Source organism: Siphateles boraxobius, unplaced genomic scaffold (genome assembly GCF_051911475.1).
Source record: "Siphateles boraxobius isolate OS27281-9 unplaced genomic scaffold, OSU_SipBor_1 13, whole genome shotgun sequence".
Taxonomy (NCBI): domain Eukaryota; kingdom Metazoa; phylum Chordata; class Actinopteri; order Cypriniformes; family Leuciscidae; genus Siphateles; species Siphateles boraxobius.
In genome coordinates this window covers 20,695,664-20,715,860 of record NW_027508733.1, presented here as the reverse complement: position 1 = coordinate 20,715,860, position 20,197 = coordinate 20,695,664, and the positions used below count along the sequence as shown (strand labels likewise).

The 20,197-nt window shown below is 36.5% G+C and overlaps 2 protein-coding genes across 3 annotated transcripts in view; one reads left to right on the top strand and one right to left on the bottom strand.

The window, feature by feature from the left end:
• The window catches only part of polrmt (polymerase (RNA) mitochondrial (DNA directed)), a 43,609-nt gene extending 38,472 nt beyond the window's left edge, over window positions 1-5,137 (top strand). The window contains exons 19-21 of the mRNA XM_077226429.1: window positions 263-354; window positions 2,628-2,701; window positions 4,381-5,137. Of these exons, the coding sequence (XP_077082544.1) occupies window positions 263-354; window positions 2,628-2,701; window positions 4,381-4,430 (216 nt within the window). The 3' untranslated portion in view covers window positions 4,431-5,137. The remainder of the gene's footprint in view (window positions 1-262; window positions 355-2,627; window positions 2,702-4,380) is intronic.
• A 2,034-nt stretch (window positions 5,138-7,171) lies between these two features.
• The window catches only part of hcn2b (hyperpolarization activated cyclic nucleotide-gated potassium channel 2b), a 32,045-nt gene continuing 19,019 nt past the window's right edge, over window positions 7,172-20,197 (bottom strand). For both annotated transcript variants that reach the window (XM_077226430.1, XM_077226431.1), the window contains exons 5-8: window positions 17,134-17,280; window positions 16,813-17,053; window positions 12,124-12,288; window positions 7,172-9,762 (exon numbers count right to left, since the gene is read on the bottom strand). In XM_077226430.1, coding sequence (XP_077082545.1) covers window positions 8,876-9,762; window positions 12,124-12,288; window positions 16,813-17,053; window positions 17,134-17,280 — 1,440 coding nt within the window. In that variant the 3' untranslated portion in view covers window positions 7,172-8,875. The remainder of the gene's footprint in view (window positions 9,763-12,123; window positions 12,289-16,812; window positions 17,054-17,133; window positions 17,281-20,197) is intronic.

Sequence of the window (20,197 nt, the reverse complement as noted above, 5' to 3'; positions counted from 1 at the left end):
TCAGTCTGTTCCTTTAAACCAAATTCAACTGAATTGAGACTCTTTTTTTATCTTTTCCTTCTCTCCTTCCATCTATTGTCTGCAAGTCTTTTCCTGACATACTTTGTGACCACAGTTTCCTCTTAAAATGGGAAAGTTCAAATTGGAGAGAGGTGAAGCGTCTGAGACGAGCATAGGAAGAGGGAAGCGAGAGGGAGATAGCATTGAAGCTGGCGCATTAGTGTGCATAATGATTGACTGAGTGCTCTTTGTCGCTCCTCAGGTGTGTCGTGAGCAGTTTGTGGCTCTGCATAGTCAGCCCATTCTAGAAGAGCTGTCCGAGTTTCTTCTGCAGAAATATTGCAGCAGGCCTCCGTAAGTCCCATTGCACATAGCTGGTATTTAACTACTACTAATAGTTGTTGGTACTAAACTGCTAACTACTTGGGATGCACTGATATTAAAATTCTGACCAATACCAAAAAGGACAGTATTTTCCTGTTTATGGCCAATAACGGATTAACTGTCAATATTATAAATCTAAACTACTTAAAGAAAGTTGATGCTCTCAAAAAACTAAAAATAAATAGTTGTCAAATATCGGCTGATAAATAGTCATTTTCATATTAAGGCCAATAACCAATAAATGGCTGATATTATAAATCTATGCTACTTTCTTTAAAAAAAAAATATAATAATAAACACTAAAAACTAAATTAAATAGCCTGCATGTTACAATTGCATTTGGAGTAAGCAGAAACCATTAAATGTCCAATAATGGCTGTTAAATATCTAATATCAGGTGATACTGATAAAAAATTGTTTTTGTTTTTTTAAATAGAAGGATATTATTTAACCACTTCACTGCTAGTACTCATATTGAAATTGAAATTTTGGCCGATAACAATAATTACAGTATCTTCCCGTTTCTCGACAATAACCTATAAATGGCCGATATTTTAAATCTATGCTACTTATAGAAAATGTATGAGCACTAAAAACTGTGTGTTGTATATATATAGTTTTCATATATAATGTTCATTTTCAATTTGGGGCCTATAACCAATAAATGTCTGATATTATAAATCTATGCTAGTTAAAGAAAATTGATACTCACAAAAAATTGTGTATAAATATTTTTTATTTAGAATTATATATATCATATATCGACAGATATACAATCATGTTAAGGCAGATAACCAATAAATGGCTGATTTTATAAATCTGTTCTGCTTTCTTTTAAAATAAAATTCAAACGTAAAAACTTTTCATTTTATCAATTAGTTATGGGGAAAAATAACGTGTTAAAATTATTAACGCATTTAACGCACCCACCCCACCCCAGACCTGCGTAGGTCATCTTGGATTTCATACAGTTGATTGGTGACGAACATGAAGCAGGGCAACAACTCACTGCATTATGTAGCCTATAGAATGGCCCTAAAATTCAAGTTATCAGGGCAAAAATGCCCCTGTATGAGTTTTTGTCTCATATCATATTATATAGTTAAGCAATATCACATGAGTAACGGGCGCAATATCACACGAGTGATGTCTTTGTCCCGAATGGAATGAATGCTAATTTTATATTGATTTTATATCAATATTGATCAATAAGTTGATAGTGTTATATTTCAGACAATATTGTCTGTTTTTGCTCAATTTTGCCAACAAAAATATTACCTGTGAAGCCAGAGCAGAACTGTTGTGCATCTCTGAGAAACACAAAGCGGTGTTTCTTTTCTGGATGAATCCGCGTTTTGAGCGCATCAATCGGGTTAACCAATGATTCAATTGCCTATTCATAAAAAGAGCCATTTACCTTATTTCCGAATGAATCCAAGGAATTAGAGACTTATCAAAACATTTACCGCCACCTACAGTTTTAGTTTCTTATTTAAAGTATAATTTCATTAAAACAATTGTCAAAATTTCATATTTCCATATTAATTAAAACCCATTAAATGTATAGTTCACCCAAAGATAAAAAAAAATATATATATATATACACACACACAGTATATATATCTTTCTAAAGCTAATTTTTGTAATGTATTTGATATGATTTTATATACTTTTCTCATTTAACACAATAATGACTTTAAATGATCCTTTAGGGGTAATTTATGAGCCAAATTTGACGTACAATTAATTTGCAATTAATTAGATTAACTAATCGCCACATTGTGTAATTAATTCGATTTTAAAAAATAAATGCTTGACGGCTCTTGTAAAAACTAGAATAAATAGTTTAAATTTAGAATAGGCTGAGAAGTAATTAAATTACTATGTATTTGACAATAAATGCAGCAGTTCTTCGTAAGTCCCACAGTTAACAATTAAATGTCTAATATTGGCCAATAAATATTCAACTTGGCTAGTAAGGATGCCCTGATATTTAAATTCTGGTACCAATATTAATTTTTTATTCTAGCCAATATTATGCACTAATAATAATAATAATAATAATACACTAAAAGCTAAAATAAATAGTTTGTGTGCTCAAAATGAATTTAGAATAGACATACAATTAAATAACTTTTATAATAAATAAAAAAAACGCCAATATCATCTAAAAACGTATATGTTGCGGATATTAATGAATGAATAAGGTTTGGTTCAATTGAGTCCATTTCTTACTCTCACAGGGTTGTATCCAAGCCAAAGAAGATGCAAGAATACTATAAGATGGTACAGCTTTTGTCCAGCGTTCCTCATACAGGTGAGTTAAACCCCGTCGCTTCTGACATCATCTGATTGACAGCTTGTCAGGTTTAGGGCAGCTTTTGTGCTGTTGCGTAACGACGCACCGTCCCGCAGAACCACATATGCGACTTTGTTCATCAGCGAGATAGATTTCATTAAACTGATGACAATTAATTCTGTCAACTGGTTAATCTGTTTATGTAACATGGGCCGGAAGGAAACACAATGGACAACATCAGCGCATTTATCGCAAAATCACACATCATACAAAACCCTGATTCAGCAGAGACGATATTGAGGGGAGCTTTTACAACGTCCTTAAAATGTCAGTAAAAACAAGAAGTACGATGATTCATTCACCATAACTGTGTATACCACCGTTATTTACATTTATATGTCCTGTAGGATTCATTTCATGTTTAAAATACTAATCAAGTCAAGTACAAATTAAATTGATTTGAGATGAATGGATTGATTAAATAGAGTGGCATGGTATTTATAATAAAACTAATATTTTATATCAGTATTTATTATTTCAGGTTCTACCACTTGGATGAAAAAACGTATGAAAATAAGTGTCATGTCAGTTTTCAACACTGATAATAATAAATATTTCTTGAGCACTGAATCATCATATTAGAATGATTTCTGAAGGATCATGTGACACTGAAAATTGCTATCACATAAATAAATTCAATTTTAAAAGATATGAAAATAGAAAACAGTTATTTTAAATTGATGTTTCACAATTGGATCCTTATAATAGAAATATTTACATTTTGAAGTGTGTTTGTAGATTACAATTGTAAGTGTAGATTATAATCATATTTATTGAATTTTAATTTACTCTGACATTGTGTTCGGGTACAATTTTTATTTCTTTAGATATTACATTAATGAGAAATTGTTCTTCTGGCAAAGTTTATAGTGTGTTTTTTTTCTAATTCCTTTTTTAATTATATAATTAGTTCTATATATAGACTACTGATACATTTTTAAGACATTTTTGTCCAGTAAGGATGCATAAAATGTATTAAAAGTGACAGTAAAGACATTTTTTAATGTTTAAAAAAAATGTTTGTTGAAAAATTACATTTTGAACTTTATTCATTAAAGACTCCTGAAAATAAATCTGTCATGGTTTCAACAAAAAACTGTTTTCAACATTGATAATAATAATAAATGTTTCTTGAGCAGCAAATCATCATATTACAATGATTTCTGAAGGATCGTGAGACACTGAAGACTGGAGTAAAGATGCTGAAAATTCAGCTTTGATCACTGGAGTAAATTACAATATATTAAAATAGAAAACAGTTCTTTTAAAATGTAATAATATTTCACAATATTACTGTTTTTGCTGTATATTAGCTCAAATTAATACAGCCTTGATGGCCATAAGAGACTTCTTTCAAAAACATTCAAATGTATATTAGTCACCAAACTTTTGAATGGAAGTGTAAAGAGACCGTTTAAAAGTGGAAAGTATGTGATATCAAATCTATAAAAAGCGCACACTAATTAAGACACCAAAAAGCAAAAGTTATGTTTGCAAAAAAAAAAGTATGCCTACTTGGTTTAATATTCCATGCCAGTTTCAATGCCTTCATAATGAGTGCTAAACTCAACTCTTCTGTCTTCGTTGTTACATATTTCATGCGAAATCCCCGTAATCATGTCATTTCTCTCTTGTAGGTGATTTCAACCTGGAAAAGGTGAAAGAATCAGTGTATTTCTTCAGCTGAGGAGCGTATCGTGAGCTGACGGACCGCTTTCATCAGGAGCCTGAGAGCCCTCCACAAACCTCATAAAAACAGACCGCTGCTTTTTACTACGTCGAACGAGTGCGTGATGCGGACGGATTGCTTGATCTGGTAGATAAGTGAGTGAGTGAGTGAGTGTGTGCGTCTGTCTCGTCATATTATCATAAAGACATCGCTTAAGCACTGAAGCAGAGTTCTGACGGAGGTAAACCGCAGGGGTCAACCTGGTGTGCGAGTACGAGAGCGTGGAAGCGTATACGTGATCTCGTCTTGGTATGGAGTGAGAACGCTCTCTCGGCGGGGCTCTGATCCGCTCCTTCACTTCTGAGTACTAACACGGGGCTGATTAACCACATGATTCTGGCTCTCATCGATTTCAAGGCAACCCCGTCTGAAAGGCCCTCTGACATTTCCACTTGGACATGATTTACTCCCAGCATCTCCCCACAGCTGGCGGCTCTCACATTCAAAGCCAGTGAAAAAACAAGAGGATGTTTATGATAATACACCAGAGCACCTTTAGGACAGCTTTGGATGGCGTTTGACCTTGTGGTGCCCTTTTTTTAAAGACTTGACAGTACTTAAATGACTGTGTTTTACGAACAAAGACGTTTTGATCTGTTGGACGCTTGTCTGTAAATTTACACATGGAATTCAGCGAGAAATAAAGTCAATATTTTTGCATTCTAGGTCTGCGAAAGGTTAATTGTTATTGAGATTTCAATAGCTTGCTTCAGCAGCTCTGTTCTGTTTTCTGGATTTTGGCTGCGTTTTGTTACAAAGGGCAAAGCGAAACAAAACCAATCCAATGCAAGGCTACACTGGATTACACGAGAATTGATGTCAAAAGACCTTCTCGTTTCGTGACATCTCGAACAACCTCTGCGTAGGAAGTTACCCTTGCAATAGCTTATGGGCTTAGAGCTATTTCCCGCCACATACTGGTTTTAAGACACTTAACGCCAGTGTTTCCTGAAGCTACTAGCGAAACAAATTCAATTTTACATGAGCTGAGTTTGCAATGTGATAAGATAAACGCGTCGTTCTACAGCACAACCACCAGTGTAATGCAATTCATAAACAACGAATCATATAAATCAGTTCCATTAATGAATCTCTCGTAAGATTCACAAACTATATATAATCATTTAAACAAAACCTTAGCTGAATGAATTACTGAGTCTGCCAGAGGATTACTGAATTATCTGATTTGCTGATTCACTGAACCACAAGTCATTTTTTGATTCTCGTTTACTCTCTTAAGTGAATGAACGCATCTTTAAAAAACAACCATCTGTGTAATGTGATTCACAACAAAGTGACTCTCATTAACTGATTATTTTAATGAACTAAATGATTCACAAAATCTGTTTGAAATCACTGACCTGGTTCACTTGGTTTACTCGAAATAATGTAAGAGATGTTTTGTATACTTACCGGAGTTGAGTTTGCAATGTGAATCAGAATCGGATAACTCCAGAATCTGAATAATCAGCTGTTCATGACGTTTAATTAGAGATACATTACATTTGCAAGATGGTTCAGCCAAAGGTTCTCGTCATCATCCAGACTTCACTGTGAAAGAATAAAAAGTGCTCTCAAATCAAGTGATTGGATGAAACCCTCCACTTAATCATTCATAACATAGCTCAAACTCTTTAGCGACAGACTGAGAAGTCACTTAAAGCAATGAGCAACAGCGTTTTCTTAAAGATACAGCACTTTTACGATCATGTAAATTATTTTGCTACACCGTCATTATGGACTACTGCATATAAATTGATGAATGAATGCATAATACATTTTTATGAAACAGATATTTACACACTGATCGGAAGAAATGCGAACTGAACATGAACGTCTTATTTCTGCTTGCTGTCATGCCCAACATGGCTTTATTCGTGCTTTATTAGGTACCAGTAATGAGGATGAAATAGACAACTTTCCATTGTAAGACGCTCATGGATGGACATAAGACAAGCCAATATCTTTCAGACCAATGATTAAAGTAGCCATCTCAGCTATTATGCCTGGAAAAGAGAAAAAAGCCAGCTGGCCTTAGATGCAGTCACTTGGATGAATTCATTATTATTTCCCAGTTGATGTGGTTACTTCTGCTGCTCCTTATGAACCAAACATTACTAATGGAACTGAGAGATGACTGCATGCCAGAAAAGTCAGTTTAATGTAATTTAAGTTGAAATGACTAAAACATCCGAGTTTATTGTACTTTCAAAACTAAAGGCAGCAACGTTTTTTTACAGTGCTGTCACTGGTTTACTTCCATTCAGGACACCAATAAAATGGCGACCTATTGAATTTCAGATCTGCTGGACTAAAATGAACTGTTGCAATGATCTCAGTTAAGTTTTACGTTAAACGGTAAGTATATTTGACCATAAGCCCATCATTATACAACTTTATTTCATGCAAAGCTGCAAAACAACCCCAGGGTCTTTTAACATCCTTATTAATAAAGCATGTTTATTTAGTAGCTTCATCGCAAAACGTTCTGAAAGTTTATTTGAACAAAACAGCAGAACCGCTGCTAAAAAAACATGGATTTTTAATCAATAATGATGCCGTGTGCTCTCCTTTTGAACAACAGAATAAAAGTTTCTTTATAAAACATTTTTCCTCTACCATAATGCATAGTAAAACGTAGTAATATTTAGTGGAGCATATTTATTTGTTAATGATAGCTACAACTGAGACAAATATTCCTTTCTCATGGACAAACTGTAAACTTTATTGCTTCAAATATTCTTTAGAATTTGGCAAAAATATAACACTTGGCATATTGAATAAAATCAACATCTGTGTTTGGTACAACTGAAACTGAGGATATGGGCATCATCAAAAGCAGCTATATGATTTTTTTTTAATCTGCATATCGGACGACACTAGCTCGTGCACAGCGGAGTCTGCAGGGAATCATTTAAAATACATGATTTTATTCAAAGTCACAAAAAGATTGCTTTATATCCTCCATATGGACAGTCTGATGCTATTTTCAAACATCTGCCCATTTTTAAATTTTTTTAGAAATCACAAATGAGCAATTACATTTGGCTTTGTCTCCAGGATGCCCAGAACAAATAGGAGCCGCTACATCAGAGCTTATAGTCTTGCATTTCAAGCTGTGAAATAGTAAGTAACAGCATAATATAAATAGGTTTTCAAGGATTTAAAGACCGAGAGGACCATAGACCTCATTAGGTAGCCATGGCGAGTGAGTTTAGTGCTCCAAAACAACAGATAGTGGAGAGACTCATCGTCGCCTGATGGATCTCGTCACATTGCAGAGGAGGGGGTAATCACCCCTAATGTACTTACTCGCATAACCTCACTTGCCCTCTAAGATGTGCAATCCCCCTCAAAACTGCATTGTCATATTTATGCACTCTCTGCTTTATTTGTGAGGGAGAACGATTTTTACAAACAGGACAGAGCCACAATTTTTTAAATAAATAGTTCATTGGAAATGAAAAGGTGACCTTTCTGAAGAAAGCTACTTAAGTCTTTTGTAATTAAGACTTAAATGCATTTGAATGCACCCGATAAGGGCAAATTAGTTTCCCAGTCATTAAACTTTGTACGTTAGCAGCATAATTAGCAAAATGTATGTGGTATTCACTCCCATGTACCCTCATTGGGAAACTGTTGATTCGTTTAAATGTCCCAACGCTAAATTAAAATTATGAAATGTGCTCTGTTGTGGGATAGCTAAGAAACAAACGCACATATGGTCTCACACACAACATTCAAAATCAAGGCAAAAAAAATTATATTTGTTTTATCCTTTCATTTGACACATCTTTACATGTCATCTTATGTTAACATTTTCCTTTGGCCTCCTTTGGTCTGAAGGAATAAGACAAAGACATGGACAGAAGTTCTCATTTTGAAGCCGGTTTGGGGTTCTTGAGCCTTCAAATACACCTTTATTTTTCTATAACAACTCTAATATTGCGTATTATAGGTTAAATATCTAATGTCTAGCCGGTTCATGTTGAGAAGAAGGAGTTAGCTCCTACATTGTGATCAGAAGCAAACTGCTAAGTTCCGGTATTCTGACGTATCAGTTTGCATTATTTGTACTACAGTATATAAAAGGGAGTGGGTACATCTTTGTGAGGAGCTACAATAAAGAAAACCATTTCAAATAGGCAAATTGTGAGGGTGGAAGCTACATTGATGTTTATATCTTAGGTACAATGGAAATGTCCCAGTCGTGGTAAGAATGATACAGACATGTTCATTTTATGCTATCAAGCCTCAAGGGTTTGTTTGCCCTTGTAACCATTCGCACCACATACATTCTGTGAGTATAATCCAAAGGTGTGACAAAGGGTTCGGGAAACGTTCTTGGTTAAGGAGAGTCCACACATTCCTGACCCAGGCAGAGCCTGCCAACACTATCGTGGTCACAAATTTGATGATAATCTAGATCTGATGTGATGTTGTTCAGTTTCTGGCAGACTGATTATTGAATCCTTCTTGGGCAGTCCTGAATCCAAACTGGGTCTCATCTGGGGGAGGGAGGCAGGAGGAAATGCACCTACAGACATTTGGTGGGGTAGTGCCATTCTTGGCGGAATACTTCCTCTAATACCAGCAGGGCCGGGGAGGTTCTGAGGGGGACCGATCGAAGTGGAAGAGACTCTAGTGGAATGGGGAGGGCTTGGGGCAACTGGCTGTACCATATCATGGGGTAAGGATGGCTGGGAGGCTGATAGGGCACGGGCATCTTGGCTTAAAGCGCACCTGGGGACCAGTGGTCGATGTGTGGGACTGGGGACGTGTTGCTGTACAAGGGATAACTGGGAACCTGAAGGAGCACCCGGGGGGCTGGAACCATACTGGAATGTTCGACCGGTAGTTGCCAGAGGGCTATGGACAGGTGTGCCTGCAAGGGCAGAGGCAAGGGCTAAGGTGGAGTACTGGGAGCCTGGGGGTGTCTGGCTCTGGACCACCTGGAAGCGCCGCACCATGCGGGGTGACTGGACAGCCCCAGAACCCACTAGAGTGTTGCCCATCTGGGGACAGAAGCTCATGGCAACAGCTTGCTGGAGGGTAGCAATGGCAGAACTTGTAGAGGGCTGACTAGAAGTTGCAAACATGCTCCCATGAGTTGAAGGAGCCATTGACATGGACATGGCCCTGGGCCTCTGCATGTCTCCTTGTTTAACTAGTTTAACCATTTCCCGATCGTACTTCACAATCTCCTGGATCATCTCGTTCTCACGGTTGTTGAAGACACCAGTGTTAAGATCGTGCTGTACTTTGTGCATCAGGATGGAGTTCTTCTTGCCTGAAAGGTACAGATTAAGGTCAGTTATAGCTATAGTCTACACATCTTCGATCATTAACAGATCTTTAACAGCTTTATCTGTAACTAGCAAACAATACTGCAGTTATGGATGTCTAATGATAGTATCAACTACCTAAATGCTTCATTCATATTCCAGTGAGCCCATTGCACTCTGTGCCTTTAGTAATCGTCAGACACAAAGTAACATAGGCTTAATCTGACATACTACACTAAATCTTTGTCTCATTTTCCAGATGTAGTGATTATATGGTGCTGAAGAGTAATTGAAATCACATTTGGTAGACTTGCACAATGGGGAAAAGAAAGGAAACGTGTCCTTTCGGGGTGAGGTGAACTCCAATCTAGCCAAATTATAGCTTGCTTTGAAAACATGCAATTTTGCACACCTCTAATATTGTCTTTTGGTCTGACTGTTGGCAGAACTTGTTTGGATGGATGCTTGCACTTTACTTAGTGGATTCCTGTTGGGGGTTTTATTTCTGATAACTACTTTTTTAGACTGATGGATCATCTAGTTCCCTGTGAACAGCAAGCCCCAGAGCCCTGCTGAGATTTCCAGTGAGAGGGAAGCTATGATGTCTGGCACTGGTGTCATTGTGCTGAGTCACAGCACCAATCACACTAACTCGCGACATGGCACGTGCCTATCACCTGCACCCTGCTGCTAGCAGGACAATTTGCAGCTAAAATGACATCCTTGGCTCAGCTCCTGCTTGCAGGGCCCCAACATCACCTTCAATTTCTCTCACCTCTGTCTCCAGAAGCACATACAAATAACACTTATATCTATCACTCGTGGTTTGAGCATGCAATTTCACCAAGCTGTCTCCCAAATCCACAGCTACATGGTTCATATCACACGATGTGCAGCACATATTTATGGCATTCATCATGTTAACCTTGTTTTAGATGTCTCTTTGAATAGTGCTGTTCAGTTTGTGGTCTAAAACTCAGAGGATTTGTATCTTTAGCAGTATTAGCATTTCCATGTTGTGGGAAATTTGCAGAATTCGATTTAAAAGTAAAAATGATCAACATTGCTATTGTATGCTTTAAAAATGTTGCATAATGGTTTTAAAGTACATGTGCGGTATGAATGGTTTGTAATTTATGCATAAAAAAAAGGTGAAAATACTCAAGTAATGTCAACCACAAACAGTAATGTCAACCACAAACCTTATTTCACTCATAAATTGAAAGCCACTGTTTAAAAACCCTTAGGAAATTAAGAAATTACCCTTCCGGTTAGCCCTACAAATTGACATCACAACTGAATCTCTCTTTTCCCATAGTAAATAGAAAACTGTCATTTTTGACGTTCATAAATTTTAACAGCCAACATTGACGGTAAGCGACTGCAGTAGGTCATTTATTGTAAAATTGTGGTAGCGGATGTTCTTCGGCAAAGTGTCTGTGGTTTAAACTCCCTGGCGTGAGCTAAACTGATCATTTATGGAATCTGGCTGCCATGGCAACAGCAGTGTGTGGGGTGGTTGCATGGCCCATGTGTAAACAACTAAGGTGGTCATGTGACAGGGAGTGACATCAGCAGCACACTGACCTTGGGAGATAAGGAAAGAGGATGCTGAGGGGTGAGGAGGGCAGGTGGCATGCCTATCTTGGCAAATTACGTGTTTGTGTGCTGAAGACACAAGCCAAACATGGCAAAATAATCGTGTTGAAGATAAACAAATTTTGGAGCTCACTAAAATTTGAGCACAGATGTGATCAATGAATGTCCAAACAAATGTAATCCTTGGCTGTACCCGTAACTAATCTAACACAGGTAAACACACCTTCACAAAATGTGCTGAGAGTGTACTGTAGTATTACCACGGTTCTTTATTATAAGCTGTTGTAGAAATTTTAATAGTCATTGATCCCAAACAGGTATCAAAAGAGAAAGAACCTAGTCAATGTATAAAAGTGTATGTGTGTACGTGCTTGTGCGTGACATTTCAGGAACATATGGGACAGGACCTCTGACCTTAGGGACGGTCAGTTTTGGCCAGCTTATTTCAGTACCAGTTTGTGTCTTTAAGTAGAAACTGAACAGCAGTAAGGACCTTATCTGGGTGTGTGAAAGGTACAGCGAGTGAGGAGGAACCTTGAAAAGAGAATAAAGGCTGTCTCATATCTTCCTGTGGTGTGTCACTCTCTTGCACAGCGTAACTTCTGTGTACCAGACTGAACCTATTCTTGCAAGAATAAATACTTATCTTTTTATTAATTTGACTCTGAGTGTCTCTTATGCAGTGATGATGTTTAACAGAATTTTTGCCACAACAAAGCATAATGCTTTGTGTGTGTGCAACCAATTTTAATTTCTAGGCAACTTACCTATTCGATCTAGGCGGTCAATGGCTACGGTCTCGAATGCTCTCCTCATCATGGGGTACTCCTCCAGTACTTCATTGAAGTTGTCCACGGAGAGCGAGTACAGTCGGCAGTAGGTGTCCGCCCGCACGCTGGCGGTTCGTCTTCCACGGGTCAACAGGCAGATCTCTGAGAATCAAACGGACATATCATGGTTGTGGTTCCAGAATCATCTGCATCTTAGTCGTTCTTAATTGGTTTTAGATGTGTATTTTAGTTCCTGGGTCAATTTTAGTTGTGTATTTTAGTTCCTGGGTGTATTTTAGTTCCGTTCCTAGGTCAACATATTTTGTTGATCCTGGAACAACATTCCTGAACATTTTGTCCTACCCCTAAACCTAACCCTACCCATATGTTATCCCTAAAATCAGAGGGAAATGATAGGGGAATAACACTGATGTAGAAGCACCTAACCCTGGTTGTAAGCCTAAACTTGACATAAACTGTAAACCTCAAATCTGATTGTTTGATTGGAATGTTGTTCCAGGATCAATAAAGATGATGATCTAGGAGGCAGGAACGTTGCATCTGGATATAATCAGGGTATGCGCTGGTTGTACCTGATGTAAGAAAAGCCTCTGCTTAAACCTGCTGCTTAAACCATTTTTAAAAAATGGTTTGCTGGTCTAAGTTGGTTTTAGATCAGGTTTTTAGTAGAGATGCACCGATATGTAAATTTTGGCAGATACCAATCATTCTTTATTTGAACGCAGATAACCGATATATTGGCAGATAAATCTAAATCCAAATTTGTATATAATTTCAGAAAGCCTGATTACAAAAACAAAAGTCTTACCATTAAAAACCATCATAATGTTCCATTATAAATGTATGTACTCTATATGACAGACTTGCGCTGCACTGTGGCACTTGACCGTATTTTCTTTTGTTTAAGTGATTCCCATCATATTTCAAGCAATTAAAAAAAAAAAAAAAAACAGTCTAAGATGGTTTGCTCGCAGCCATGTCAGACTGGTCCGGATTGCTGGTTTTAGAGGTGTTTCTGTCACTAGACCAAGCAACACCAACTTGACCATGCCAGTAGACCAATTTCAATAAGATAAGACTGGTTTAAACAGCTTTTTTTGTCTTAGCTGGTGTTTGGCTGGTTGGTCAGCTGCTCTCATTAGTCTGACTAGTGGACAAGGGCCAAAAAAAAAAAACTTTAAAACCAACAAAAAAGACAGACTTGACCAGCTTGGTCTGGTTGGGAGACCATCTTGACCTTTTTAGGCTGGTTTAAGTGGGTTTTCTTTTTCAGCATTGGTCAATCTAAACCCATGGAACATAAACTTCAACAACATAATAGTCATTTTAATTAAGTTTTTTCAATCTCTTTTCTCTTTATTCTTGAAAGTACACATTGAAATTTCACCACAACTGGAGTTGAAACCTGAGAAGGTAACCGTAGAGGACCTGTCAGTTTGCTTTGTCTCCTAACTACACCTCTTCTCTCTGAGTGGAAGATCAAACTCAGCATTATAGAGAGGTAAGATCCTGTCACTGACTGAAAGGGGCTCTAACCACACACACACACACACACACACACACACACACACACACACACACACACACACACACACACACACACACACACACACACACACAAAGATGCTCAGCATTTGGGATCTACCCAGTTGAATATGTGGCCACGATTCAAAGGTAATGTTGGCACAGCTCACTCTAATTGAAGTCGCTGTGCTCCTCATCCCTGTAGAGTGGATAAAACTCAAGTGAGAGATTCAAGTGGAAGTTGCCTGTCATAAAAAAATCAAAGAAGCTTTAATTCGGGGTAACATCTGCGTCTTAATAAGGGCCTTTGAGATAAAGAGACTTAACCTTCTGTTGTTCATTTGATTATATTGAATATTTAGATAATTTTGATCATATTCCAATACTATGAACTTAACTCTTCCAACAGTCTTACGTTTTATAAAGAGAAATGTCCTAGAGTTGATTGATAGTTTTTGATAGAGTTTTTGATAGAGTTGATAGAGATCTTTGATGATGAATTTTCCCACTAACAAGGGCACTGGTGTAAAAGCTGAGAATGATGGGCTTTACCACAAATGTGGAGATCAAATGTAGCTCTGTTTCAAAGTCATTACATAAAGAACATGCAATATCACAAATCTATGTTTTTCTAATAGAAGATTAAAAGAGATTAACTGAAAGTTCTTGCCATTTAAGGTATTCACATATAACTTTGAATGCCTGCATATACTTACATGCTCGAGTCAGTGTATAATTTGAGATATTTAAAGCTCAGCTCAGAATATTAATGGCGATTCTCATTTCTGTAAGCTGCTAAGAAGCATGGCCATTACACATGTTTAATGTATCCATGTGTCAATCCGAATGCTGTTTTAAAAGCATCGTAGTCGCTTAATTTGTATACAGTATGTAGATACGTACAATGGTTATGCTATTAACTGAATCAAATGTCCATGCTGTTTTTCATGTTAACCTAACAAGCCACGAATAACTGTATTACCGTTTTTTTTTACTATTGTTAATGTAGTGTTATTGCCAAAAAATGTGTAAGTATCAATATTTTTTTGTTGTTGTTGGTCCGTACAATTATAGTAAATGGGTTGTTTTTGGTTTTTGGACCCCATTGACTTTCATTGTATGGACAAAAACAGTTCTTTCAAAAAACATTATTCAAAATATCCTTATCTTAACATCTCAAACTTTATGTTTTAACATAGAACTAAACATAGATCTTGCATTTAAATTATAATCTGTTTTATTTTGCAACTTCGGGGGATTTTTTTTTTTTTACAGAGTGGGCTTTTTTATTATGTGAAGCATGCAAGCAGAGACGCTGTGATCGGCATAGAGTACCATGACAAATCAGTCTGGCATCATAAATAAGCCCCTCTCATTCATGCATTGTAAAAGGTAAAGTGTAATTGTTTTTGGCCAGGGATTATCTGAAGTTGACGTTACAAATTGCTCTGCCATTGCTGTTCTGCTCCACTAATTCGGTGTTATTAATTTGTTCTTTATCTGCAGCCATTCTTCAGTGCCGCTGGCTCCTAGTATATTCGCAGCCTCAGTGAACTCTGCTCCTCGCCCCTCCCAGACCTTGCCCTACAGACTCACTGCCTTTTTCTGGATCACCAACGCTAGACACTTCGAACAAGGCAGCATCTTAAATGGGACAAAGCTTGCTGGAGGGAGAAACTAAGGAGTCATGTTTAAATGTCAGTGGTATTTATCACTGCATTCACAGTGCAAGCGAGCTGTTAGGGCCTCAGATGGAGCAATGATAAGGTGGAATAATGTACAGCTGCAAACATTTTCATCATGCTTTCAATTTTGTTTTATTTAAAATCCAAAAGAAATGTGAACATGGGTTTCTTTATTTTTGCTCTTTTGACTATTAAAGCAATGCCTTAAATTTGCAGTATTTTGCTTTTGCATAATTTCCACCCTGGACTTTCATTTTGAAATTTCATTTTAATATACGTTGAAGGGATACTCCACTTTTTTTGGAAATAGGCTCATTTTACAACTCCCCCAGAGATAATCTGTTGAGTTTTACCGTTTTTGAATCCATTCAGCCGATCTCCGGTTCTGGTGGTACCACTTTTAGCATAGCTTAGCATAGATCATTGAAGTGGACAAGACCATTAGCATTTCTCAAAAAAAAATGACCAAAGTGTTTTGATATTTTTCCTATTTAAAACTTGACTCTTCTGTAGTTACATCGTGCACTAAGACCGACGGAAAATGTAAAGTTGCGATTTTCTAGGCTGATATGGCTAGGATCTATACTCTCATTCCTGCGTAATAATCAAGAAACTTTACTGCCGTACCATGAGTGCAGCAGGCGCAATGATATGACACAGCGCAGTTGACGGAAGGTAGCCTATTTTCAGGCGCTGCATCATATCATTGCGCCTGCTGCACTCATTGTACGGCAGTAAAGTTTCTTGATTATTACTAAGGAATGAGAGTATAGTTGTGGGAAAAAAAGTGGAGTATCCCATAGCTTACAACAATTTAACCTTGGAAAAACATTTGGCTCTAAGTAATTTACAATTTATTGCAATGTGATTGAGTTTGGTATGATTATTCTAATATAATGAGTGATTTAATTGACTTAATTTATTTTAGGTTTTTATTTGATTAGGGAATGTAAAAGTGCAGTATATTAATTATAATTTTCAAGTATAGTAAAACTTATACTCAAATAAGTTCCTTGTGGGTAAACTGAAATGAGTGATTTAATTGACTTAATTTCTATTAATTATTTTTGGTGTTTTTTGACTATGGAATGTAAAAGAATATTAATTATAATATTTTAATTATTATGTAAGTATAATAGTAAAAAGATACATTCAAATACATTCAAACTTGTGGTTAAACTGATAATCCTAGAGTTTCTTATTTTTTTGTTGTTGATAACTTAAGTTGTATTGCCTTGGAAATTAAATTTGTAGTTGTAAGTATTTTTTAAGTTCCTATAGGGACTTTTATTTTGAAAATGTAATATTTTACAGGATGTCACAACACAACAATTTGGAAATGATACCCGACAACAGTTTAGCCTTGAAAAAGCATTTTTCCTGTAAGTACTATGTTGAGTATGATGTTCATACTTGTTTCCGAATTAATAAGATGGTCTTTCTGTGTGGCCCTTACCCCCAAAGTAGGAGCCATCCGAGAGCTTCATGCCGATAGTCCCTTTGGTCAGGATGCTGACTACGCCATGCTGAATGAAGTACATCTTCTTGCCGATAGTTCCCTCTCGAACGATGTAATCTCCTGGTTGGAAGACCTCGAAGCGGAGCTTGGTTAACATTGCTGTCACAAAGTTGGGATCTGCGTTGGCGAAGAGCGGCATGGACGCCACCAGCTTCCGGCAGTTGAAGTTGACTATTTCCTGGAGGTGCGGAAGTTAGTTAAGTGTCAATTTTAACACAAGTTATCAATTGTGTACCGTTTTCTGTTGGTAACTGGTACCTCTCTTAATGGCTCGTTCAGTTCTTCCAAAATGCTTTCCTCATCGAACATCTTGCCCTGGTATCTGTGCTCATAGTAGTCGTGGATCTTCTGCCGGAAGTCGGCCGGAAGTTTGTGGAAAGACATGTACTGCTCGACTTGCTTGTACTGTGAAGAGAAAATGGACACAGGGTATGTATGTTAGCTGACATCTCAGGACACACTTTTGACCCGAAGTTTCCAACCACCAAAATTTAGGTTGCCCATCTTAATCCCACATGGCCTCTTTTGTGGAGATAAACTGACTGGGATCACTATGAAAGTAAATAAGTAAATATCCAGGCTTGCTTTCCTGTATGGGCGATAATATGATGTTCTCAAAGCAGGAAGAGTATGATGAATCACATGATAAGCTCTATTCATAGCGCAGCATATGTAGTTAACCATCTCTCTGCAGCATCTTCTGTACTGTGATGGCTTTCTGGTTTGTTACTGGAATATGCAGTACATTTGTTTTGTTAAATCGTTTCAGCTATGTATGTACGTTGTGTGGAAATTAAATTATATAGAACAACAAATTATGAATTCATTGATGTTTCAATAGCACGGACTTACTACACTACTTTACCTGTCATTAGTTTTTAAATAACTGAATTTTTCACTTTGATGATCACTAGAATATTTTTTAACACATTTTCCATATCATAAAAATAAAGAAATAATTTATTTTACATTAGTATATAATACAGAGTAAAATATATCTTAAACTAAAGAAAAACCTTTTTAAAGAAACATTACTACTAGCCAAAAGGAATAGGTTAATTTTAAATATGTGTATATTCTGTAAGGTTTCATAGCTATGTCCCTATATTTTACCTGCTACAAGTTTAAAAAGGTCTCACAGGCTCTGGTGAGTTATTTTATATTATTATATTTTTAATAATTTTGCACCCTGTTTTTCAGTTTTGCTTGAAATTGCCTTAAATTAAAGCACTTTTTGAAGTGAGTGGGTCTAAAGTTTTTCTAAATTCACTGTATTTCTACAATCTGAATACCTTAGAGAAAAATAGATTGAGTTTAAATAAAAATTTCTTTCAAATAAGAAAATATTTCATTTTTTATTAACTAACCGAAACCTAAAAAATAAAAATTATCCCAAAACCATGTGACCAACATTATGTGATATTTTCTTCTGACATGGATATTTTGAACACATTATGGTAAATATTTTTTATATTTTATCTCCAATGACTTATTGTCAATGAGTATATTAATTGCCAGTCAACTATGTTGGGTACATTGTTATGGTTTGCAATATTTTTATTGTTTTCTTTCAAATAAATATTAAGTGTTATATTAAAGTATTAAGTAAATATTAAAATGAGGTTAACCCTAATCAAGAAAATAAAATTTGTTTGGCCAGACAAAGCTTGCCATTGAAATGGAAATTGGTGAAATTGTCAACTATGTTATCTATCAACTATGTTACTGTCATTGTCCAATATGTTTTGACTGATTTTTTACATTTTAAATGTAAATGCCTCTTCTGATATTCGTTCAGGGTATTATTTATATCCACATGGACTGGAGTTTTGGATTGCATCTCTTAAAAACAACAAAATGACCTTAAAAAAGATGTATGATGAAAAAGTTTTTACAAATAAATCCACACAAAAAAAAATCTCAGAAGTATTTTAAAATAATCCGTGTACATGTGGCAGAATAGACCGACAATGTATACATTATGAGTCACTTAAAGTGTGGCACCTAATCAGTGTGTGTAGTGGCATACAGTTTGTCTGTAACATAGTTGACAATCTCACAAGGGAAATGTCTATATTTATTATTATATTTTCTGTGTCAGAACAATGTGTTGCAGAAATTAAATTTTAAAGAAATGTTTCTATCATTTAGTCCGATTTGTCCTAGTACTCAAGAATCAGTGATATAGAATGGTGGCTATATTTCACAGATTAGAAAAAAACTAACAAAATGTCACATTTTGAAAATCCCACCTTGTGACTTTATGAAGCAAGGGGTCATATTAACAGTTTCTATGTTGAATGGCAAAGTGCGGAGGTTAGAGAGTGTGTTAACACCAGCTCACGACATCTATGCAGCATCTCTCTCTCACACACACATCCTGATGGCAATTCCTATCAATGACAAGCTTGATCCATTTAATAATCTGCTGCATTTGTTATTTAAATAGAGAAGATAGAGATGAAAGTCCATCTATGGGACAATACTAAGAGTAGTGAGCGTAGATTAAGTGACTAAGAGTATATTTTGAATAGATACAGACAGACAAACAGAGGTGATGAAGCTGAAGCTAAGGTTATTTTGCAGTCAAGATCTCAGATTCCATCAAACACTTATTACCAAGGAAGGAGGCTATTTACAGTATACGGTTGTGTGATCAATTTGAACCTTGTGTCACAATATTTCTGAAGCAGTGTTAAATGTGAGACAGTCTTCTGTGGCCTCTCAGACCTCATATCCCAACATAACTCAACTATATTGGGTCATGTGCACACCAGGATAATGACATGGGGGAAGGGTGATGCTCCTTAGTGACCTCCCAGCTGGATAGATGGTGTTGGTTGAAAAAAGGCATGTGGATAATGACTGTCGGTATGTGCGCGGTGACATATGCTCGGCTTGACAAGCCTTAGGTCGATTCTTGGGCTACTAACAGGGGTGCAGTCTTTTGCATTTGTTAGTGACAGGTACTGTCTGTTGTACGGGCCATTGTGCTATTGTATGGAGGGATTTTTGTCTATTATTGGTGTTTGCTAAAGCAAGAATCACTTGGATTTGTAAAACCTTTTAAAAAAAATATTTGTATTTTTTTGTTTCAGTGTGTGTCAAACAGATTTGGAACAACGTAAGGTTGAGTAAATGGTTAGAATTAAAAATTGAGCAAACTATCCCTTTAACTTTAAATATTAAACTTAAATGGATAGTTCACCCAATAATGAAAATTATGTCATTAATTACTCACCCTCATGTCAAGACTTTCGTTCATCTTCAGAAGACAAATTAAGATATTTTTGATGAAATCCGAGAGCAATCTGACCCTCCC